Source organism: Rhinolophus hipposideros (assembly GCF_964194185.1).
Source record: "Rhinolophus hipposideros genome assembly, chromosome: 8".
NCBI lineage: Eukaryota > Metazoa > Chordata > Mammalia > Chiroptera > Rhinolophidae > Rhinolophus > Rhinolophus hipposideros.
The window spans coordinates 46,910,560-46,936,611 of NC_138054.1; the positions used below are offsets into that span (position 1 = coordinate 46,910,560).

At 38.1% G+C, this 26,052-nt stretch overlaps 1 protein-coding gene across 16 annotated transcripts in view; it reads right to left on the reverse strand.

Moving 5' to 3' along the window:
- Positions 1-26,052, reverse strand: part of SGIP1 (SH3GL interacting endocytic adaptor 1) — a 192,255-nt gene that overhangs the window by 46,632 nt on the left and 119,571 nt on the right. For 8 of the 16 annotated variants that reach the window (XM_081057286.1, XM_081057285.1, XM_081057292.1 and 5 more), the window contains 8 exons: positions 23,429-23,453; positions 22,446-22,497; positions 21,027-21,112; positions 18,523-18,615; positions 15,799-15,873; positions 13,090-13,593; positions 4,473-4,600; positions 3,377-3,503 (listed from right to left, as the gene is read on the reverse strand). In XM_081057286.1, coding sequence (XP_080913412.1) covers positions 3,377-3,503; positions 4,473-4,600; positions 13,090-13,593; positions 15,799-15,873; positions 18,523-18,615; positions 21,027-21,112; positions 22,446-22,497; positions 23,429-23,453 — 1,090 coding nt within the window. The remainder of the gene's footprint in view (positions 1-3,376; positions 3,504-4,472; positions 4,601-13,089; positions 13,594-15,798; positions 15,874-18,522; positions 18,616-21,026; positions 21,113-22,445; positions 22,498-23,428; positions 23,454-26,052) is intronic. The other 8 variants (XM_081057283.1, XM_081057282.1, XM_081057296.1 and 5 more) reach the window with 1 other exon arrangement.

Below are 26,052 nucleotides of genomic sequence, written 5' to 3' on the forward strand. Positions count from 1 at the left end.
CACTCAAATTAAATACAGAAGAAAAAATTTCCTTAGAGAACCACGGAAATTGCCTCAAATTGATCTGGGAGGGGGAAGCCAGTAATGGAGATAGGCTTTTCCAAAAAAACAAAAGACTGAAATTATATGTGGGAATTTTTAATTAGGATCAAGTATATCCACCTCCAAATGTCTTTCTTTTTGTGCAGAATAATTGACATTAATGCAGGTATTTTTCAAAGAAAGCGTATCCAGTTCAGAATTACCTCTCAGCCTTAAGAGACAAAGGATTGGAGGGAATATTTGAAGTTTTAGATGCTATGGTTAGCATTCCAGTATTGCATACAAATCACTTTTGCTCAAAGTACTACACTAAAGGAAACATCAAGGTCCATGTGATGCTTCCTTTGGTGCCCATTAATGATTACTTTTCATTCATTACAGATTCCTGGGCTGTTAAAAAAGCAATTGGAAATGCATAATTCCCAGTGAAGGAATATAATTGACAGTAAATTTAACAATGAACAAAAATTGTCTTTATGGTGCTCTTTTTGCATTAGGGTCCGAAAGGAAGATTCTGCAAACATCTAAAAAAAAAGGCTGATAACCACCCATAGAAATAAGAAAAAGTAATAAAAATGGATATTTACAATTAGAGATAATTTCATATTTATCTCTGTCTCTAAATGTCTAGGATTTTGTCTCATAGAATATAATAACTTGAAACACTTTCTATATTCCTATATTAATAGATTCCCCCCAAAAATCATAGAGTGAAGTTCCAGTGAGCTTTATTGAATACAAAAGGAGTTTATTGCATTTCATTAATTGTAAAATGTGTACTTGTTCACACTTTAATCTCTCTGAAATTGGGATGTGTCTGAAAATCACTGTGATAAGAAAACATTGCATCTTAGCTCAGTTGGCAGCTTTCCCCTCCCTTTCTTAGTCATATATAAAACAATAGTGAATCTTCCAATTGAGGGTGTCTTAAGTTTGGTGAAGTACAGTTGCCTATAAGCTCTTCATTCGAGTGTGACGATATACAGAAAGTCCTATTTTTAGGTGTGGCATCAGATTTACTACTTTATCATCACAGCTCTCATGAAAGAGTTTATGTCCCAAGTCTTAGAGGGGCATTTTCTTATAGGAACTGTCATGTAGGAAGACTAAGTGTGCTCTTAAAAATTTAGTCTTTGAATCACATTAAACTTTGCTTATTTATTCTCACCACACTTGCCCCAATTTTGGCCCAAGTTACATAGGAAATGTCAAAAAATATTATGGTGGTGTGAGAGAAATGTTGAGGCACCAACTTCAGGGAATTTTGTTGATGAAATTTGCTAGTTTCCTGAGCCATTTGACTGCATTAAGTTGACATTTCAAGTCAGTCATTAAATAGTCAGCCCTTTGGTACCAAGCAGCCAAAGCACATCTTCTCCAAAAAGAGATAAACAGCAATACACCGGAAGCTGCTGGGCAGTCAGTCATTTGACAATGTATTTACTTCAGTGAGAAGTGGCTGTCAGGTGACCTCCAGCAGCAGGAAATAAAGAACAGAACAGTGAGGAATGTAGGGAGAAGATGGAAACCAAATTAAAATGAACAAAACCAAACAGATTAAATCAGAATGCTCCTCATCAGTGAAGCAATGTGACTATCCTCTCAGGTGGTTTTCTTAAAAAAAAATAAACCTTCTGTGATTCATCTTGAAAGAATGCATACGAGGTGTGTTAAGAATCAGAGTCACTGGCCAGGATTTGAGATTTCTGCGGCAGGGAGTAGAAAAACACATCATACAAAACATGGACACAGCTCAAATTCCCCGGGTGTGCGATTTTCTCTGTGAGTCTCAGGAAGTTGAAAGAACATGTTAGACAGTCATGTGTTAGAGGTCACTTGAGGATTGCTTTCCGAGTGTCAGTTTATTCTTCTTACTTTTCCTCTTTGACAAACCAGGAAAGTCATATGGAGTGGGTGGGACTTATGATATTCAGAAAAACAAAGAACAAAAAACCAGCACAGGAGTGGGGGGAATGGCTGTAGCAATCAACAGTATTAAAGAGAGTTCAAAAATAAAGTTGGGATGTTACAAAACAAACACATAATCAAAAAAAAAAACACCAAAAAGAAATGAACTAATAGGTGTATAAAAATAGAAAGCCCCAAACTGCCCCAATTGATGATGCAGATAAAGAATCGACTTGGCTATACATATATAATGTTAAATATCTGTCTGTTACAGCATCATATAAAATTGGATAGCTGGCTATATTTTCACCAAATTTGAAGGATTCTTTGGGGCTGGTCTAATTAATAATATCGAGTACGTGATGTAGCTGAACTTCTCTTTGGGAACCCTAAGAGGCACACCTTAACTTATTCCCCTGGAAAACGTGGAGTTCTTTTCCAGATGAGCTTTAGGCTTTGATCAAACTCTACTTCTCACACAGGCAACTCTGTAGCGTGCTCTTGGTAAGTAGCAGTAATTTATTTAGCTTTGGTTAATGATTATCCGAAGCAATGCACGATGGCCAGCTGGTTTATAATATGGCAGACTTGGAGGGGAGTTCTGATAATAAAGGAAGACAATTGGGGGGGGGGAATGGAATGGGAAAACTCCAGATCAGAGACACCATGCAAATATGACAGAGGCGGCAGGAGCCTATGAAAGACGGGTGAAGAGGTATAGAGAGAGACCAGCCGTGGGAAGAGGGAAGATGCTCCAGGCAAAATGAGGCATTTAAACCTGGGAAAACCATCCAGTTGAGCATACATTCTCAACTCTTCACTTTCATCACACCATAAGGAAAGAGGCACAAAGACATTTACTGAAAATGCTAGCAATGACTTATTTCTCGGGGAAAATTGACCACATATCACTGAAAAGCACTAGTAAAAAATGTCAGAAAGTTTGCTCAAGTCCCACAGTGCCAATGTGTATACCACCTCTCAACATAAGAACAACCAAAAGTGATGAAGGAACAAAAGCTTCAAGAAAGCAAGTTGTAAATTTTGTGATTTCTGATGTGGTACATGGTTGGAATTTAAATACACATTCCCCCTCAAAGGAGACTATTTTGATTATAAGAAATAATATCTAAATCACAAAACCTTATTTGACAATTTCTTCCTTGATTCTATACATAGCTCTGTATGGAATAGCATAATAGAATTCCTGCAAAACACAGGTGTTAATACTCTTTTATTTGTTTATTTGCTTTTAAAGCACTTTGCCTGCTTTGCTGAGAAGGTGCTTTTAAAAGAAGAGTCAGAGGATAGTAGCAAAACACACAGCAAAACAATTTTGACCAGAAATTGGGCCTCGGGGTTTCCAGATCATAAAAATAGCCAGTCAAAACCACAAATAGATGAAAAGAGAGGAGATAATTTTTACCAACTGTGGGAGTGGTGGCTGCACTCAAGGAATTGGTAGACGATATTGACGAAGTGCTTTCAGCCCGGGCTAGGGGTGCTATCGGAGGAGGGCTGGAAGAATGTATGGGAGGGCTAAAAGGTCTGGGCTGTGGGGAGAAGAAAAGACATGGAAAGTTAGATACACAGGCCATAACACTTTTGTTCCATATTTTAAATGTCTCCCAGCCCCAGCTATAACAATTCAGGTTCTTAGAGAGTATAGGTGACACCACTTGTATACTGAAATTGATTGTATCTATACAGAAACTTGTGGATGGAGCTAGAGGAACCATAAACCACAATGGGCTACACTCACTAGGTATATCCGAGTTAGCGAAGCTGAGATCTGTGATGCGGTCAGTAGTTTCAGAACTGCGAACACACATGCCCTCAGGGACTAAGCAGCTAATATAATGTGAGAGCTTAACCCCATTTAATGCAATTTACATGCAAAACAGTATGCTGTACTAGCCAAACTAAATATTATGAACATCACCAGTTTGTCGCTGGTGTGTGTGGATGCCAAAAGAATTTACCTCTGCCAGAAGTCTTTATTTTTCACACAGAATGTTCTCTACCCCTTACCCTTAAAACATGATATAAGAAACTTCCAGAACAAATCCATCAGGCCACCACTCTCCTTTATATCTACATACTGTGCCTACCACCAATAACTTCTCTGTGTAGTCTGGGGACAGAAATCAGGACTTGCCCTTTCTTGGGGTCTTTCAAAACCAGATCAATATAGTGAAAAGATATGTATGCCTCCCTTTCTAAAGGATTTAGCACAATTGAGCGTGGCTATCTTACTTTGCATCAAACCCCCTGTAGCAGAATTGAGGGCCCCAGCGTCCCTATTTTAGATCGTGGCTTGAAAGATGGTAGAGATTTGAGGAGGGTTGAAATGTACACCCATACTGCAGTGACCGTCTTTCGGGTGCTACCTGTCAGAGCCATTTGTACAAGTGATCTAAGGCTTAGACCTGAAATTGAGATAGTCTGTGTTAAGGCTTTTGACTTCTGTTTGTCATTCTCATCGTGAGTTTCTGAGCAAGCCAAAGCAGAAGGGAACATACCACATCTCCGACTCCAGGTTTTCCTGGAGGTAACTTTGGCCGAGATGGAGGCCGGGGAGGAGGTGGAGGTGGGGTGGTGCTGCTGCTGGGACCCAAGGGAGTAGCAGGCCGAGCAGGGGATGATGCACCTGAAAAACAAGCTGGTGTTAAAAAATACGGTATCTGAGGGAAAAAAAAAAACGCTGGAAGCACGGTGGCCAAAGCGCAATCATCACTTAAACCCCCCTTCCCCATTCCCTCACAGTGCAATGCCAGTCCTGGACACTTTTTGTCACCTCCGCAGTTAGTATATTCAATGCTGTAGCACATGGTGTTTTTTGTTTCTTTGTTTGTTTGTTTTTTAATTAAGAAAAAAAGTCACTCGGTTGAACTATGGTTGATGGCAAAAGCTGAAGCTCATTGTCTTTGTTGTCATGTGACACCCAGTGAAAGGTAAATCCTTTTATTAGTCTCTGTGACAGAAAATATGTTCTGAAGACTCTTGGCTGAGTGGAGGGTAGCTTTCATTTTGACTACATGACTACCAAACTTATGATAAATTCTTTTGCTTTTTATATATTCAGAATTTACTTATGTCTAAGATGAAAATGGAGTTAGAACTTGAAGGAAGATGAATGATATCTCCACATCATATATATATATGTAAATATATATAAATGTATAAGAGAATTACCCTTTTTACTATGCTTCAAAATATGAGTGCCGACTTTGTAAATGTAAGCAAACATTTGCTGCTAAGCAAAGGACAAACTATAAGAAGGTAAATTAGATGTTGCATGAATACTTTGTGTTTAGAATCTTGATAACAGGAACACATGGAGTTTTGAGGATTTTATGTTTTGAAGGAATCTGTTGTACGTAGTTTGCCCATGATGATTTTTGTGATGATTTTTAAAAGAGCCTCCTGGATTTACTTTTCTGGCTGTCAATGACAAGCATGTGAAACACAGAAGACACACAGAGGCTGGCATGCACACCAATCAGCACACCAGTGGGGTCTCTAGACTCAGGGGTCTGCCTGTTGGCAGTTATATGTCTCGGATACATGGGTAAATTACTTGGCCAAAACCCTTAGGAGAGTCAAGTTAACATTCCAAATAGTTCTTGTTCAGAAAAGTTTCAACTACTCCAGATGTTTTGTCACTTTGGTTTGAAGCGCAGGTATCAAATCATTCCAAGAAAATTTTAAGAAATCCTGCCCAAGGAAAATACCTGCCCCTCCCCCACCCATCCAACACAACACTGTGTTCCCTGGAGAACCCTAGAGCAGCATCTGTCTCCAGATTTTCAGATTCTTGAAGAAGTAGAGCTGCAAACCCATCATCTCAGCATCTGCTCTCATCTTAGGAGAGTCCGTGGGGCTAAACCTTGCTACTCTTGTTTAAACATCTTGCAATCTTGAGCATGTTGTGTTTCTCTCTGCTGTTTATTCTAAGTGTAATTTCATTAGTGGAAAACCCTACTAATTATTACCGCCACCTCCATCCCTACCTCCACCTCCTCTCTATCACTACCACTTTTTTACTGTATTCTTACTTTTTATTTTGTTGGACCAGAATCTATGCTAGGTACTTTACATGCATTATCTTATTTTATCTCCACAGTGAGCTTCAGAGGAAGGTGCTCTTACTATCTCAATGGAAACTAAAGCTCAGAGATGTTCAGTAACTTGCTCAAAGTCATACAGCACAAATGATCTATTTAACTGCAAAATCCAAGCTCAAATGCAATGTCTCATAGTTTAAGGTGGACTTATAGTTTTAAGTAGAGTTCCGCATTTTGTGTAGAGCTTGGTCGTATTTTTGCATGGACAGCTTGCAAATACCTTTCTCAGTATAAATATTCTTAGTCTTTTGTCAAATCTTCTCTTGAACAAAAAAAGTGGGGTATGTTTTGACAGGTCCCACAACAAAGTTTTATTTCAAGTCAATAGATTCACACCCAAGATGTGTTCAGTAAACAAAAATGACAGCACAGAGATTGGAAATAAGCTTTCAAACAACAAAGTCTTTATCAGGAAGTTTCCTGGGGCTTTTTGGGGGATTGTAGTTCATTGGTAAATCATGCCATAGGAGTAGTTCAAAATGTGTATCCATGGGTCTATTTCCAAGAAATAGTCTTCTGAATCAATCTCAGGTAAAGGTCCGCTGCTTATCCTTTTCCTACATGTTCCAGAGGGGAAATTTTAAAAACCAGTGTCAGCAGTGCTTAGGAAAGTAGTAATAGGTTATCTATCATCAAGGCAGTGTGGAATACTGAAAAAACTGGATGAAAAGTCAGATGATCTGGGTTCTGGCCCTGCCAACCTCTTATCAGTTTCCTGTTTTAAAAAATGAGCCTTGTTTCTACCTTACAAGGTACTTGTAACAATCAAAATGGAAAATGCTTATGAAAGTGTTTTACTGAACTATAATATGCTACGAAAATGAAAGTCAATCAATAGAATTTGATGCTGATGGTTAAGATGTGTCTTTTGATACAGTTAGAACTAAAAACAAAGAAAAAGTGTCTAGTTGACTGTTTTCCTTTTCCTTTATGGACACCTGATTTAACTCATTTTTTTCCTTACTGAATTGACTTAATTGATTTGTTGTGCAGTTGGAAGACACTAAAGGAGTGTTTAAGAACCAAAACCTACTTGACAAAACGCTGAGGTTCAGCAGAGGATATTCAGGGCCTGAGGGGACATTTCATGACAAAAGTAAGGCTTCACATGCTTTCGTGTGATTACACAATTGTTTCGTATTATAGGAGAGTCGAAGGTTATTATTTGTACATCTCTATCACTCTTTGATGTTTAATCGTACTTTCATTTTCCCTTCAAGCAGTGTTTATTTCCAAGAGCAATGCTGGAAAATAATTGGATAACATCACCAATTAAGACTTAACTTTAAAAATCACACATACATTATTTGAGTCACATGAGTTCAAAAAAAATTGGCAATCATTAACATGTGCTCAATCCATAGGCTGCTCTCACCCTGAAGTTTCATCATAGTTTCTTTGGTAACCCCTGACACAGCGTAACTGTAGCTTCAACTTTCATCTCTCTTTTTGTTGGTGTGTGGATGGGGGTGAACAGTGGGGGCCGCTGGGGAGAAGTGGTAAATGGAACCCAACAGATCTGAGCTCAGATTCTGGCTCTGCTGCTTATTAGCTTTGTGACCACGGCCAAGTTCCATCTTTGAGCTTCTGTGTCCTATCTGTAAAATGGCGCTAATACACCACAATGTGTATTTCAAGTGAAATAAAATATATGCACTTCAAAACATGTAAGGAACTAAGCAGCCTTTCCCAATTGTGTTTCTTAGAACACAATTTCACCATTTCTTTGAAGAAAGTATTAAATATGTGTGGGAATGTTTACAGATCCTATATTTCTTTTTTGGTGGCCAGCACATTTTAAGCCCTAAAACGGTACTGTCCAATAGAGCTTTCTGCAGTGATGAAAATGTCCTAGAATGAGATAGACACATGTGGCCTGTAAGCACTTGAATTATGGCTACTGCCTCTAAAGAAGTGATTTTTAACTTTAATTAGTTATAATTAAGATTAAAATAGCCACATGAGGCTAATGGCTCCCATATTGAACATTGTCGCTCTAAAAAGATTTGTAGTTAGGAAATGTGTTTTGTTAATTCAATCTCAGGTAACTCAAGCTCACTCATTTATGGATGTGTATGCGTGTGTGTATATCCGTGTCTAACATCTTTTAAGATTATTCTAATATTCCAAGTTGGAAAATGTTGTACCAAACATTCTACCTTTACTAACACCTCTCTTTCCCTGGCTTCCAAACTTGCTGCAGGCCAATAAAATTCTTTTTCCTTCCCACCTCTTGTCACACAACCCACACATGAGAAGAGATAGCCTTTGCCAAGAATCAGAGTCTGCCTTCCAGTAAAGCAATGTTTTGGCTAAACTAGGTATTTTTAACTTTTCCATGAGGAAATTAAAGTTCTTGGAGCAAATTCTTAACTTCCAACTATGTTTGAATATCAGGTAACTCTTTTGATTTACAAAGCTGTAAGTACTGTCTAAAGTTGGTGGGTGACACTCACTTTGCTGTGAATGAAATTTTAAAAGTGAGCATAATGGTATCCAATTTAATAGAGTTGGAGAAGTACAGAAAGTCTCATCAGGCAAGGGTTAGAAAAAGCAGGGAGTGAGAAGCATTGCTAATCTTTAAAACATGAGGACATATCCTATTGTTGTAATCCTAAATTTACATTTCTGCCAGTCTGTGTATATTCCATCAATAAAACATTAAACAGCAAATAAACTGGGACTTAATTAAGAAGTTAATGGTGCAAAGTTTTATTTATTCATGAGCTTCATTGGCCCAGTTCAATCTTCCACTTAGAAATTCAATCCTTTAATACCAGCAAAGTATTTTCTTTTTTCCAGCTCAATTATTAAGAATCAATAGTCTTTACTGGTAACATTTTAAAGTACTTTCAAATAAGGGCAAGGAAGCTAAACACAAAAACAACAGAACTCCCCAAGATTCTAGAAAGAAAGCCAAAGCTCCTCTCTCTACTCATTAGATCAGCGGTTAATTCAATTAAACAGACATCTCCCAGAGCTTTGTGGAAGGTGATGGAAGAAACACAGATGAATAACAAAGCTGTCCTGCCCTTCGCTTTCACCAGGAGAGCTTCGCAGCCCAACTCTCTAAAGAGGGCATTATTCCTTGAAAAGTCCTTTCAAAAGACTGAGCCGGGCTCAGGAAAGAGAGCCTCCTTGTGGAAGACAGAGGAAACACGCCCCTCTTTGACAATGTACAGCCCGCTTCTTTGGGTTTGAGGTCTGAAGTGAAGGCTTTACCAAGAGGCCCTTTCCGTATTATCTTTACAGAAAAATAAAGAGCTTATATCCCAAAAAAGACCTAAAGAAGCAACAGGGGATGGAGGTGGGTGCTCTAAACTTCTAGAAGTATAGAGAGTAGCAATGAGGAGTAGGTTTTCGGAAAACTTCGGTGATCTTGTTGACACAGTGCAGTATAGGTGGGTGTCAGTCATCAAGTTTGGAGATTTTGTAACTAAATCTTACAAGAGTGCCTGGAGATAACAATGGTTAAGAATACAGTTTAGGATTAGACAGACCCAAGTCTATCACCTGTAGCTCTGTAAAGTTGGGCAAATTACTGGACGTCTCTGAGCCTCAGTTTTCCCATCTGTAAAATGGGGGAAATAAGAGCATCTACCACACAGGTTGTTGTGAGGATAAAGGAATGTACATAAAGCACTCAGCATGGTGCCAAGTCAAGAATCTATAGTTGTTATTATTAGCAAAACAAAGGCTCTCAAAAGTCCTATGGTAAAGAAATCTGCGGATTTTGTTTTAACACAATGTTCCCTAAACTTATTTGAGTATTGAATACTTTTCCTTTTTTGGTGGAGGAAGGAACAGAGGGCACACCTAAGGACACATAACATCGGTTTTGTGCGCAGTACAGCCCTCTCCTTGATCAGCGTGGATGCTCTAACTTTACAGCACAGAGGGATTCACATACATACAGCAAGCATGGAAGATACTCTATTGAAAAGACAGCACTGATGACTGACTAATAAAGACAAATGCCTTTCCTTTCTGTCTCTTACTAGATTAAATAACTTAAACTTGGTATCCTCTTTCAAAGCAAATGAAAAACAAATAGTATTAGGTTGGTGCAAAAGTAATTGCAGTTTAAAAGGTTAAAAATAATTGCAAAAACTGCAGTTACTTTTGCACCAACTTAATTCATGATACCCTCAGGAAAATGCCTAAAATGAACCCACAGGTACAGAAGGGAAGGCACTGGAGGGTCTTGCCAGACAAATGTGAGCACCAGTGATATAAATGATACGGAAGAAGATACATTAGCAAAATCTTATTATTTTTTTTTTGGTAAGCATGGTGGGTGTTCCCATCCTTTCAAAATTAGAGAATGCAAAATGAAGCTTCAAATAAGGAAAACAAAAAGCAGATTCAATGTCAATATTTGTACTTATCATTTCAAAACATACATTTCTGATAGACTTTCCCATCACCTGTCACCATACTTAGGGTGAACTTCATAGGCTGATGAACATGTCAAAACAAAATGGAGAATACTTTAGAGGCAGCTTGATTAGACTGAGGTGCAAAAAGGCATCTTCTTTTTGCTTTCCCCTAAAATCTCCTTTTCAAACTCCTTTTTTTCTGAAGTGAATTAGGGGGATTAACATGGTTCTTCCTCCACAACAAAAGAAAGGGAAAAAAATAGAAGAAGAAGAAGAAGGAGGAGGAGGAGAAGGAGGAGGAGGAGGAGGAGGAGGAGGAGGAGGAGGAGAAAAATCACATTGACTTATAAAAACTATGACCCTTGGGTGGGAGGGATGGTGGATGGGGGGAGGGGGGTTCACAGTGTGAGGGATATGGATGATGAACGTCTGGGTATTGCCTTGTTTTGTACACCTGAAACTAATAAATAAATAAATTTATGAAAAAAAAAAAAAGGAAATTGGAGGGCTGACGTATAAGAAATAACATATGAATAATAGGAGTTCTAGCAAAGGCAGAAAAATGGAAAAGGAACATCAAAAAGGAAATTAATTCCTAAATCCATATCCCCGAGAAGCAATTTATTGAAAGGCAATCTGGGTGTAGCTAGATTTAAACTCAGCAAATCAGATGCTCTAGGCTGGGAATTTGACATGGCCCAAGCGAATTAATTCTACCAGCAACACAAACTGCGCCAGGGATGAAGGAGGAATACCTGTCCACTTTTGATATCCATGGTGGAGGCAGAACCTCACACTGACACACATGACAACAGAGTCCTTAAATATTCCCATGTTCAGATAATGGGCGGGAAAAGAAAAATAAGGCACACAACAACAAACAAACAAAACAAGAAAAACTATTCCACAAGTGTATACTACAGACAAAGTTTTGTTTTCAAACCATTGTAAGTTTCCTTCAAGTATTTTTGTAGTTTTATTGTTACTTCTGATAACTACTTTGAAAAGTCCATTTATTTGATCACTGTTTCTGACCTAAGTATTTGGATCACAGAATAAACTCAGAAATCAAAAATGAGAATGGGTTTTGGGTGAAGTAGGAAAACCAAAAGATTTAACATTTACCTTCAGACCACATATCCAGTTCTCACATATACTATAATCCTAACTGAACAAGCTAGTTTATCTGATCATCTCGAGGTTATAAGAGATAAAATGAAACAGAAATAATTTGTGGAACACACTGGGGTAGGGAGGCATCTAGGGCAACAAAAACTTCTAAATAAACATATTGGTGACTTTTTTTTTTTTTTTTTTTACTGTTGTAATGTTTTATTAAACTTTTTTTTTTTGCAGTTTTTTTTTAATTGGTTTCAGGTGCACAAGACAAAGTACTGCTTGGACCTTTGTCGTTTATGTCCCTCACACTGTGTGAGCCCCCCTGCCCCCATCCACTACCCTCTGAAATCGCACAGAGCCATTACATCCATGTTTTATTAAACTTTTCATGAATTTGACCTATCCTACCAGTTATATGCCTTTCTATGTGCTGTTCCTTCTGCCTCGAATAACCTTCCCATACTGACCCTATTCACAGACTTGGAAAATTCTATTTCTCTTTATGACTCAGTTTGAGCATCACCTCTTACGTACAAAACTTCCCTGTGCCTTTCTCTCTATACCCCTGGAAGAAGGCAATACTTTTGAATTCTCCTAGGAAATTATGTATATACACCTCTACTATAGCAGTTATGAATGGCTGTTAACTGTTTACTTGTCTGATTTGCCTATTAGGTTGAATCTTGAGAGCTTAGAATCAGATTGTGGTATACAGCAGTTGTTCAATAGATGCTTGATAAATAAATGAAATTCCAGATGGCAAAAAAAAAAATAAATAAATAAAAAAATAAAAACTATGACCCTTGGGAAAAAGAAATACAAACTCTCAGTTATAGGAATATAGTCTGAGGACCTAATCTATAACATGGTAACTATATCGTCGTATAGTTGATAACATGGCACTGTGTAATTTAAATTAGCTAAAAGAGTAGAGAACTTCAATGTTCTCATCAAAAAAAAAAAAAAAAGATAAACCTGTGACGTAATGGATGTGTTAATTAGCTCAATGTAAGGAATCCTTTCACAATGCGTATGTGTATCAAATCATTATGTTGTGCAGTTTAAATATCTTACAATTTTCTTTGTCAATTATACCCCAATAAAGCTGAAAACAAAACAAACTAACAAACTAGGGCCCCTGTGGAGGCACCTGAGGAGGAAATCAGACATTTAACATGAAACTCACTGGCTATGACATCTGTCATTCTAGAACTTTCCTGAATCTGAACAATGACATTACAGTTTTCTTTAAAAAGATATATACTTCCTAACAGCAGGGGTAAGGGAGGGCACTCCTAAGGGCTGGGAGCATAGGGCAGATCACATCCACAGACTTGCATTATGACTGCGAGCATTTGATGGACTAGGACATGCCAAGGGGCCACAGGACACCCAAACCAAAGGAGGGATGACAGCTCTAAAGCCAACTGCCAAGCAGGAGGAAGGCGTTGCTCACACTGCAGCAGCTATGGCCATTCCGGGTCACACGAGCACACTCAAACAGCAAGACGTACCACTGGTGGTCCCCGTACCACTGCCCGAGCCAGGTCCGGGGGACGAAACCACAGTCCTGTAGGTGGGTGGTGGTGGGGGAGGCGGAGTTGCTCTCTGGCCCAACCCAAAATCTTTAGGAGATGAGACTGTTTCTAAGTAATCGTCTTTAACGAAGGTCTGTTCAGCGGCTTTCTTCTGGACTTCTTCTAAATTAAGCGGTGACGGTACATTGCGAGGAGGACCAGGGGGCCCTGGAGGGGGTCCTGGGGGGCCAGGGGGCCCTGGGGGGCCCAGAGCTGGGGAGTCAGCTGGGTTGTCTGGTGTAGCTGGTGGGGATACCACCTTTTCCCTTGGAGTCAACTCTGGAGTAACATGTTCCGGGGACGTATCAGAAAAATGGACCCACTTTTCTTCAGCATTAACAGCAACAGACTTGGGGGACAACACTGGGCCAAAAATGCTGTCCAAGTCATTGATTGATGGTGGTTTTTCAGTTTTGACCTCTGTGGCTGACTGGTCATTTCCTGTAGTTAAAGTAGTTGATTTTAAACTTTAATTGACTTTGTGAATATTATTTGTCTCAGGGGCGGGCAGGATGAGAAGGGTAAGGCAAAGCCTGGTAAATAGATTGCCTTGTGAGGTGCCTCAGTGGGCATATTTCATGATGTAAAAATATTGTGATCAGAGCAGAAGGGGAGGGGAGAGTTTCCAGCCACCAGAATGTGAGCGTCATCTTGTTATGCGTTTATTTACCCTTTTGCAGGGTGACCCCGGTTAGCTATCTTTACCATCGTCAAAAGCGCTGAGCACGCTACCGCTCTCCAAAGCCTGCTCACAAGAGTGAAAAGTGTGCTCACTTTGAAAAGGCAGTGGTAAGTTCACAGAGACGTACAAGCTCAGGAACTGCAAATTCCAAGGGAGGTCCCTTGTGAATATCTGGCCTACTGAAATGCACACAACGCAATAGAAAAAAAAATTGATAGCTGAAAATCACCCTCATATTTGATAAAGATTATCCACTCTAGTGTATTAAATGAAATGTTTGGTGAAACTAATTAAAATATCTGTTAGTTAAAAAAAATAGCACATCGTAATTGGCTGTACGTCATCTACCTTAAATACACCAGAAACACAGTACAAAGATTATTCAAAGGGATATCCCCACATGTATATTTACAAACACACACATATACACCCCACATACAACATACACATAGGTTATAGAGAAGATATTTACTACTTATTAGCACTTTTACATATATACTTATTTAATAGCGAAGAAAATTATAAAAAGTATCTTTATAATTTCTTTTCTCGTCAAGTCTCTAACCTGTTAACATTGTAAGCGTAACTGTGATATATAATCTATCTGAAATCATGAAACAGAAAAGTCTCTTTTTTGCTTAAAAAGTAGCATCAGCTATTCTTTCAAATTCTTGTTAGTAATGTGAGGAAAAAAGAACCACTGTCTTCCACAGCTTGGCAGGAAATATTTCATAACTACAATGTGAGGAAGTGTACTTTTTAAAAACTGATTTTATTCAAATTAGAAATTGATACCTAAATAATTGCAAGGCATGAGAAAAAGGCCCTTTACCTTTTAATAACCCTTTGGTACAGGAACCAGCATAGTACATCCATATTTCACATTTGAAAGGAGTTAACATTCAAGGTTCCAAGGCTACCAGTACATGGGGTAGCAGTTTGTATGGCCCACAATATTTATAATTTTGTTGCTGGTAGATTTATTTATAGCTAACATATTTATGGAAATACAAGGGGCCAAAATGATTCGAACTTGCAAACACCTTTATCTGTGACAGACACTCTGGATGTCTCAGAGTGTCTCAGATCCCTTTTGGATCTGAGTCAATATACATTTCATGAGTGACTATGTCTTGCATTTGCTCTTATTGATAAATATCCCCCTCTGTAACTATCTAATTCACCTGGCTGCATAAGTAGCAAAGGATGAAGCTGAAACAGAATTCCAAAGGTGATAAAGAACCACATTCTAGAGGCCTAGACACATAAAATAACTATTACTGCTTTTGATTTGCTAGCCGAATAAGAGTAGGTAGATTATGAATTGTATGAATACGCAGTATTTACTGGAAGATAAAGACGTGCCTTAGAAATGATCTGTCTAAAGGCATGCAGCCATTCCTTGCCATATTTCATCATCTTTACATCTTTTACATCTTTTTGCCATAGGATGGATACTAAATACTTTTATGACTACTGGGGAAAAAAGTCCCCATCACCCATTCTTACCAGTATGGTGTATACCTTGGAAACCATTTTATGTCTTTATAGACTAAACAGTTTTAATTCTAGCAAAAATTTTATCCATTTTGGAAAAATACAAATTGTACCTTGCGACTATTAATTTGTAAATCATTTAAACGAGATCCTATGAAGTGACGTGTCAATTAAACAATGACTGGATATTGAGATTTCCCCCCTTCATTTTACAAGTAAATGTGGCCCTCATTTAGCAACAATATACAGAGGAAAAATTAATTGAGAAAGTGAACCGTTTTGTGAAACCCGAGAGTGATTTTTTAAAAATAAGTCTTCATAGTGAACTGTAAAGGAAGCAAAACTAAATACAAACATTTTCATGTTCAGTCTAGCCTAAGGCTTTCAATACATCAAGGGCAGGTTGAGGTATAGGGCCACGGTTCTGACTGCCACATCATCCCGGAACAGAAAAAAGTAAAGCTCACCTGGTCCAACTGTTAGGGGGGAGCTTGTTCGGGGTGGAGTGGCTGGTATATTTTTTGGAGGCAGTGGTGGAGGTGCTGCAAAAAGACGACATGCCAAGCATTATTGATTACTTTCTCCCTAAGTTATACAATATTCTGTAGATAAGCAAGGTTTTGGCTTTCCTTCGTATTCCTGCTATCAATGGAATAGCCCATTAATGGTCTAATTTTCTTTTTCAAGTTCAAAATGAAGGGACTAATGCAGGACCCATTTAGACTTTCCACTTTATGATAATAAGAATTTGCCAAAAGAATGTCAGATAATAACCATAATAATATCATCATTTTACTCCTTCATTTCTTTATTAGACAAACCTCCTATGTCCTCTATTAGGAAGTAGGAACACAGGGTTGAATAAAAGAAGCTTCTGCCCTCAAGGAATTTATGACTGAATGATTGAATATCACGTTAACAAACCGTTTCAATCCAGAGTGTGATAGAGGAACTCTGAGAACAGCTGGGTGGAGACTCAGGTGAGGGATTTTTAATACTCAGTCTTTGAAAGACTGGATTACATGGCTTTATATGGATTGAGTCTGGAAAGATTTCTCTAGGTTATATGTCTTAAATTTTAGTATATTTTGGAAAGTCTAAAGCAAAATAATTTGCATCGAGGAAGAATGAACAGATTCTTTTGATAAAAATTATGACTAAAAAAAAAATCACTAAAATAGAACAAGTATTGTACTATGGCCCCAACCCAGAGATTCACCCTTCTGAACTGGACTTGTCATTTTATAGACAAAGTTAGGAATTACTGTTTCAACAGGTACATTTTCCCCCTTATTGTTCTTTGAAATGAATGTTTTCTTGTCACTGGCCATATTTGGTATATCACGAGTTCATAAACCAGCTATTCTCATAAACCAGCCCCAGGTTCATTTGTGAATCTGAATGTGGCCCAGTCTTTCATTAGCTAAAAGCAGAGTGGGCTGCCTGGCTGCTCACTGGAGAGCCCTTGCTAGTAGCCTCTATTTGCATGCATTAGAAAGAGCCCCCTTCTGTCATTCCTCCCCAACCAAGTTTAATGATTTGGTTTTAGATGGCATCCCATCTTTCCACACAATGGGCCTGGCAACTCCTATCATCCTAAAGCCTGGGAATATGTGGTTCCTAATCTTAGGGATGAGCTTCTGAAAACGACACCTCAAAGGGATCATGTTTTCCCATAGAAGTTAAGAATAACCAGGGGCTCTATTTCTTTTTAAGGATCTCTGCAAAAATTTAGGTCACAATGACAAAATATCATAAAACGAAATAAAATACCATAAAAGCCTAATAACTTAAAAGAGCAAATTTATGCTGTAATCATGAAATACGCAGGATTATACACTACACATCAATTATACAACAATATCTCTTGTGCTGAGCATAACCCCAGCACATAAAACTCACACAACTATAAAATACCAATAGTTGGACTTAAAAATCTTATGTATGTTAGCTACATAAACATATAATTTGTCTACTTTCTTAGCATATGAGAAGTGTTTTCTAGGAATAATCTGGACAGCTCAGGTCTCTAAAGAAAGCTTTCCAAGGAAGTTAGAGCTTTTCAACTGGCTTTGTTTCAAAGTAGCATGGAGAAATATTCAAAATCATGCCACTGGGGTTCTAATCCTTTCAAAACACATTTTTGAATGTTGAGAAGTTATAAAAAAAGGTGTTGAGGTTTTTCCTATCCCTATTTTATAAAGGAAATAGTCTTGAAAAGACTGGATCACAGCTTTATAGCAATATTCCCAACAAATAATTTCATGGGCCTTTAATTAGGAGTCCTCTTGATTAATTCCTATGATTATATTTAGGCACCAAAAAGCAGAGCCCTGGGGAGGCTGAATGGGAAAAGGTATTAATTGGTCTGTATGTGAGCCTCACAGAATGACAATACCCTCTGCATCACCCCCCACCTCCAACACCTTTATCTGAGATCCAATCTTCCTTCCATGGGCATTTTAAGGAGTGCTTTCCACATGCACATCTGCTATGGGAAGTCTACTGAAATCTGAAATCTACTGAACTCAGTGTATCCATCTACCAGGTGGCTTGACAGAATGAGTAATTCATTCAGTCCAAATAGCTCAACCCACCGCAGGTGAATGGCTAGAAAGATCTTCAGGACTTCCTTCCCCAGCCACCTGGAGTGGATGGCCCAGCTTTGAGGTACATTTGCCCTGATCTCTCATCTCAGCTTCTCTCTGCCATATACCATCATGTCTCTTGCTCTCCAATCATCATTCTTCCCTCTCAACGTGTCCTTTGTATCATGCGTAGCCTCAGTTGTTCTGTAGGACTAGCAGAGGTGACCATATCTGATTTGGTCACCTCTGTGTTGTCCAATAGCCCATGCCTGGAGCGTAGTAGGTTCTTTAGCTCATTTGATTCTCACTCTTACATGTAGGTAATGAATGAATGAATGAATGAATGAATGAATGAGTAAGCCCGTAGGATGTCAGAAGGGACTATGATTCAAAGTTAATGATTTTACTTTATGCTATTCCTGCTTTGACAATGTGTCCTAGGTTCCTTTAACTCTAAATTCTGTTAGAATAACATTTCTTCTGAATATTATACAGTCCAAATGTTGCTTACGTAGACTTTCTACGAGTTGCCTAATTTCACTGTGCAGACAGACAGTAAAATGAGTCACTTATTTTTCCAGACAGACCAGGCACATAACTTACTTCCAGTGGGAAAAGGCCTTGTTAACTTTGGCGACTCGATGCTTGGATTAATTGGTTGGCCCGAACCCCATATCTCAGGCTGATCTAAAAGAACTGGAAACATAAAAGAAAAGAAAAAATTTTCCAGAATGAGTTAAAAAAAGAAACCCCCCTGGATTTTAGAACTTAACATTTCAATTTAAAGTTGAGCTTCACAAAATCATTTCCCCGTTGACTCAGTACAAGCAAATGATTTACGAATGCGCTGCTCCTCATTCTTTTCAAGCAGAGAATGGGAATAGGACTGGTTATGCGTTTGTGTGTGTGTGCCACCGGCTGTCTGTGTGTTCACATATAGCTAAATAAAAACTGCGTTTTCTTCCTGCGTGGTCACTTCAGGACATTCTGAATGTCAGAACATGTACTGGGTAAATTTCTGGTACCCACTTGACATTTGCTTTAAATTGGCTTATTTAAAATTTATTGTGCATATGCTTTAGAAATGAAAATGCCTGGTTGTGTACAGTGGTTCGTATCTTTAGAGAATTTTATAGGGTCTTTAGATAAACCTTTTACAGCGTCATAACAAGAAATCAGATTATTGTAAAAATGTGTGGTGAATGTCTTAAGAGAACCAGAAAAATAAACAAGTGCTTAGACATCTAAAGTAAATCAGGGAAATTAGGTATTGAACCTAAGGACATTGACTCTAAGTTTCTTCTATTTCTTTTGTCTCCCCTTTTTGATGTTTTTTATTACTATGGTAACGATGTAAATAACTAGCTCTGCCCAGCACCTATCATGTGCCAGGGTCTATGTACATAATGCTTGTAATTCATTAGGCTGTAAAACAAGCTGGGAAGCTAGTTAAATGTGAAATTTGAATCCACCCTTCACACTTACCATGGGACCTTGGGCAAGGCAGGTAAGCTCTGAGCTTCCCTTCCTTCAGTGTAAAGTAGGAATAATAAGAGCAATCTCAGAGAGGTACTAAAAGGATTAGAGGAGGATATAAATATAATACATACACAAAAAATATAAATAAAATATAAATAAGAAAAAATGTGTATAAGACAAAATAAGAAAAAATGTGTATAAGACACTTATCACAAGGCCCATAGCTATTATTATATGTATTTAATCCTTACAACACCACCATGTGGTGGATATTAGTACCATTTTTCAGGAGAGGAAACCAAAGATTAGAGTGATTAAATAACTTGCCCAAGAGCAGACATGGTGAAAGAAGAAGACCTCAGAGCTGATCCCAGGAATGCATATCTGAGTCCAAAATACATAGTTTTTCCCCAAGCTTTTTAAACTAGAGATAAAAAACTCAATCAAAAGAAGTGAGAGTCTGTAGCTATGACCCGTAAGTGTGGGCATTGGAAGAGGCAGCGGTCTTGGTGCGTATGTGGAACGTCACAGAACTGCAGGGGCTAACACCACCTAAAGAACAAGCAAGCCAGGCTCACTGACAAGTCCACGTTAGTATTTTCTCTTCATCACAAACCTCAAAGATGGTCTTATTTCTGTTGTGTTTGAACATCACAGCAAACTTTTTTTTAAAGATGTGAAGCAGCGTTTTTTTCTTTTTATCATAGACTCCATGTGGGACACCATCTTGATTTTTAAGAACTCTTTTCTATTTTGTATATCAGCTTTCTATCCAGGTACGGAATTCCTTTAATAGGTAGATTCAAATGACACAAATCCCACCTTCAGTGACTGCACAGTTATGTCTTTAATGTGATTGCAGATGACTTAGTAAAACAACTGATAACCTCACGGCAGGACTTCAATTGTAGACAAATCACTGCAGGAGTATTTAGGGATGTTCTTTGTACACTTTCCCAACTAAATCATTGAAAAAATATTCAGATGTGGCTGACTGCTAGCCTGCCTTCTAGCACATTCTCCATTTCTTCGTAGTTAGAGAGTTTTAGCTGGCCACGTGGCACTAAATGCTCTCTGATGGCTCTGGTTGGAAGTGATGTGTGTCTCTTCCAGATTTTGCTTTTTCAAGAACCGGCATTGGTCTTTCTCTACCCCCATCCCTCCTTTTTCTGACTGGGAGGTGATGAGAGCTGGGGCAGCCCCCTTGAACCCAGAGATGAAGGCCACATGTTGAGAATAGCAGAGCCACCCTACCAGTCCTACGTATATTGTTTACTTTGAGACGGTTAACATGAAACAGAAATAAAATTCTATCTTGTCGCGTTCACTCTACTTTGTTACTGTAACTTAGAGTCCTCATTATGCTTTCAAGTCTTGCTGTCCTTAACACATAAATTTATTCCCTTCACCAATGGATCCTAGAAAAATAACATTTTATTATACATATACCATAGTTCTCTTAAATTACATCATTTTTATAAAAGCATTTTATATTATCAAACACAGCTACTGCAGATCCGATGATACATTAAAAATATGCATTTGTCTCAAAACACATATATTTATACCACGTAAGTTACACTTCAGTGAAAAGAAAACAAATCTACAGATATACACATTTTTCCTACCTTCTGTCTTCTGTTCATCAAAAGTTGATTCTAATGGTGGTCCAAAGAGGGGAGCTAGGGCCATAGTGTCATCTGGAGGTTTTTTGCTAAATCACACGCATTAAAGCAAAACATAGAGAAAGGGACTATTAATGCTAAAAAAGATACACAAGTTTTCAAATATTTTTCACAGTAAGGCAGGTGTTTGTGTGTGCACTTGTATACATATGTACGTATGTATGCATTTACATAAGCTTCTGTAGGTCTGGAAAGTACATAGAAGGATGTCAAATGTACGAATATTATGGACAAAAGAATTGGTAGAAGATCCCTGGTTCTCAATGAGGGACCAAGGTGCTCATTCAATATGTTGAAGGAGAGAAACTCTTTTAAAGCATCCTGATTCTCTAAAAAGGATAACACTAGAGGTAATAGTTTATTGCAAAGCACCTTGCTCTCTGAAGATCTCAGAAACCGTTGATATTTGTCTTCACCACATCTCAGTGTTATAGTTAATATGGTTTATAATTCATGAAAGTCAGGCATAGGGAGGCTAAATGATAAGCCATCCAGGAAGTTTGAATAAGAAACTGGGTCTACCAGCTTCTAATTCCATCCTTCCCTCCCACCCAGTAGACTAGTTCTAGCCTCCAAATGACTCAGTACAGCACATCTCAGTACAGTACAGAAAGAGAAAATGAGTACTGAAAAATCAGGGGGAAAAGGAGGGTGATAAGTTAAACTCTCATCCTTTCTCCCAATTATGCTTAAACTGATTAACAAAAGATAGTGTAATCTTCTCTATTTCTTTCCCAGACCTGATTCCCTCTTGATCCTAATGAGTTCTGTGTGTGCAGTAGGAGGTGAGAAATGAAGCGGAGAGCAGAAGGGTTAGAGAAGGGGGGGGGGGGAAATTAAAAAGATTCAGCTTTTAAATAGAAATAGGAGTCTTTTTGGAAAACAATACCCATTTGTACAATACTTGCTGAATCCAATGAATACACAGTGTAAAATACAACATTTTGCCCCAAACAAAACCAAAACAGAAGATTCCTTTGGTGTACAGCAGATGAAATGTATCGTGAGACTGTATCCAACTAACTAGGGTACTCTTCATTGGATAATATTATCATAGTTCAGATTAGCATTCCAGACCCCAAAAAGCCTTTTCATATCGACCTTTGACCCTCCCATTAATGAGGGGATTGCACATCCTGATAGACAGCTGCTGTAGATGACTACAGAGTACTTCCATGAAGCTCTCCCTCAGGCTGCAGGTACTATGAGAAATGATAACACATTTGAACCATGCTATGGATGTAAACATGTGGGCAGGCCCTTTGTTAACAGGAACTGAGAGTTTAGCTCAAAGGAGACTTGCTTAATTGTTAACGATGGTGATACTTTGCATAAAACACAACGAATGTCTTTCATACTCACCTTATAAGTTCTGGGGTTGGTGTGGAACGCCTGGGTCTGGCCACTTCTTCACCTGAGGCAGAGGACAGAGGAACTTTTAAGGCATATTTTTGCCATTCCTTACTTATATGTCTTATGAGCTATGTTTGGAAACACTTAGAGATGTAAGTCCTGTCAATAAGCAACTCAACATGAAAACTTTGCAAAACAAACCCTGGAAACAAATCCCTTCCCCTGGCGATGCAACAGTCATATGTTAGGCATATATGGTAACATTTTTCTCTGGCATTTGTAAAACCTAATTAACCAGGAAGTACTATGATACAACATTGAATAGAAGACTTGTAAACTGCAGAGCTAGTGGAATAACATACCATTCTTCGAATGTCTGCTGCCTTGATCCGTTCTGCTTCCCAATTACCATAAGAGAAGACTAAACCAGCCCATATGTACATAGTACATGAATCCAGCATTCTCTGCCTGTTCTTTTCTTGAAATGCCAAGAAAATGTTATACCTTTAACTAGGAACCATGAATTTAGAATTCCCTAGAATGTGCTCTCCACAGCAAGGGAGAGTCATGCCTTATGTGTATTATAACCTATTTCATATCACTTTGGTCGACTAAAATTTTTATATTGAATAACACAAGAATGAGTGAGTTGCACCTACTTTCAGTCCTCCTCTCCCCACCCCCAACACCAAGCACATACTTGATTAACCTAATGCCTAAAGTCAAATGATACAGCAAGAGTTGACAAATTTAGAAAGAAAATAGGAATGTTTTTTCAAAAATATATTCACTTTCAGAATTTAAACATTAATCACTCAGATCCTACCAAGCCCCTTTATTATTACAAGATTTCTTTGCTGTAAAAGTAAGACATTTGTAAGCCTTAAAAATCAAGCCCAAAAGTATATAAGTCAAATACATATATGCTAGATCCAAGGAACTATTCCTTTTTTTAAATTGCACTCTATTTCTGGTAGCTAAGATATACTTACTGGATAAGTTCCTTTTAATTGCACCCTAGAATTAGAAATAGAAACTATAAGGTTTAAGACCACATATATGTTATGTACAATATGTATATTTTTGTCATTGCAATTAAACTAAACTCAAAGAAATGCAGATGGGAAAAAATGCAATTTTTCTCACAATGGCATTCAAGTTGGAAATTGTTGACACACATATAAATCAGTTTTTCATTTTACTCAAAGATTATAGAGAGGAAGACAAGTTAAATCGTAAGTATTCTGAACCAGAAAAATCCCTTACCTGGGTGGATTTGGTACATTAAAGCAACTATTGAATAGTCTATTAAAAACAAAAACAAACAAACAAAAACAAAACAACCCCAAAGTCTAGCAGACAAGAAACTAAATCCAAGTTAAACTTACATTTGATGTTTGATAATCTTAGCCTGTATGAGGAGTATTGTCTGCTTTTATCAGATGGGGTCCATAAGTTGTTAGTAAAAACAGTTGTAATTAGTTTACTAATGCTATTTTAAAAGATGTAAGTGGCAAATGTTAAAGAGAAGGAAAACTTGGAAGCATTGCCATGGGATGAGCTGTTTTATTCAGGGAGCCAGAGAATTCCATCCTCCCCACCAGCCCTCCTACCCCAATTTCTCCCCCTTGCTTGCTACCTGGCCCACCACTCTACCACTTGGGAGTCATTCTTTTGGAATGTAAATAGCTCTTGCAGGAATAATCTGAGAAGGCCATTTCTAGTTTTTATAATGCCCTAGGAGAAACATATTTTGATAACAGAAAGATTGAGTAGATAAAAGGTTCCATTCAAAACCACTGTAAAAGATTCTTAGCATGAGGTGCTTCCAGAAAAGTAGACCACTGGAAGGGTGGCACCATGGGTGGGGCTTGGCTTGTCAGGGCTGTGTTAGGAGAATGACAGGGCAGAGCTGTGGTGAGCGAAGTGGAAGTATTGGAAAGTATTATAAAGGGTATGACCACGAGCTTGGTGGATGGTCACCAAAGATACATTTTTTTCTACTTTCCTACTTTGGTGAAGTTTCAACGTAGTGATCACAGATGTTTTCTTCTCTCAATTGTTAACACTAATAACCCAGGACAAGATATAGCACTCTGAGAAGCTTCTTTCCCTCTTTCCTAGGGATTTTTCAGAATTTTTTGTCTCATTTTGAACTCATTTATGATAGAGAAGCAGTTTCAATCTGAACAAACATCCACTAGGTGCTTTCTAGTGGGTGGCCCAATCTCTCAAACTGTATTTTCTGTTTTGTCTTGCCTAATAATGCAATCTCTGTGTGTGTCATATAGAGAATTTTTACATTATTAGTAAAAACTTTAAAAATAAATATTTATTTGTTTTAATAAATATTTTAAGTTCATATATTTAATTACATGAACACATATTTAAATGTATAAATAAACATTTAAAATAAATATGGTAATTTAAATTAGCTACTTCTGTATGGGAGTTTGGATACGGGTTGGCTTTTGGATCAGATTGTCAACAAAAATAATAAGAGAACAAATTGTTTAAATGGAGTTAAATTGAAATGTTTTTCTAGTTTATGAAGGCTCAGCTAGTCAGATTTTTATTAATAAGGTCTGAAGAAGAGACACAGGGGCTTTAGTTTCACGCAGTCAATTGCAAGATTGGCATTGAGGGAATGGGAGTCCCCTGCCCCCAGTATTGGGAGACCTGAAATGCAGGAGTTAGGGAACCCAAAGGCTGTATTGAAGACCTTTTAGTCTGTCTTACCCCTTTTATTAAAAATGTAATACTTATGAAAACACGAAAAGTACAAAGTTTCTTTTGTATTCGTTGATTCCTGGTGTATGGATTCATTCAATACATAGATACTGTTGGGAGGAGGCACTGAACAAGAAGCCCCTGTAACATTTTTATTCTATACTCCTCATGAATGAACAATCACCAGCTAAGTGCAAGCAAGACACGGCAGAAATATTGTAGCAAATGCTGTTGTTTAGGAATTAGAAAGAATAAAATAATATGAATTTAGAAAGAAACAGATATTTCAATGAGCAGCAGCAAATCAGCAACAGAAAAGTCTCATTGTTAGCTGGCTCGGCACACAGATGTTGATGGCCTTGACGTTGCAGCATGGTAAAGCTATTAGGTTGGTGCAAAAGTAATCGCGGTTTAAAAGGTGAAAAATAATTGCAAAAACCGCCATTACTTTTGCACCAATCTAATAGAACAAGGTTGAGATGATGTTGACCACACAAATCGTTTTCAGGATAAAAGCCTATTGAATGAAAAAAAAACCTTCTCCTCACCAAGTGACCACATTTTTCTCCTTTCAATGATTATTCTTATACGTAGATTGTGAATAAATTTTCTTCATTTTGGATTCGTTAAGGCACTCCCCCCCGCTTTTTAAAAAAAGAGTAATTTGCCATAATCTGAGATGTCACCTAACCACTGGGTTGGAATCATCCACATCTGAAAAGCAGTCCCTGCAGGTGTGATCTTTGATCCAAGATCCAGTCGAGTGGTTTAAAGAGAGAGCTACCAGCTTGTCAGCTGGGGCAGAATATTTGCCTCAAATAATAACTGATCAATAAACTTGGCATAGTGCTAGGGATATTTTAGAGGGCATTGTTTTCAGTTCCAT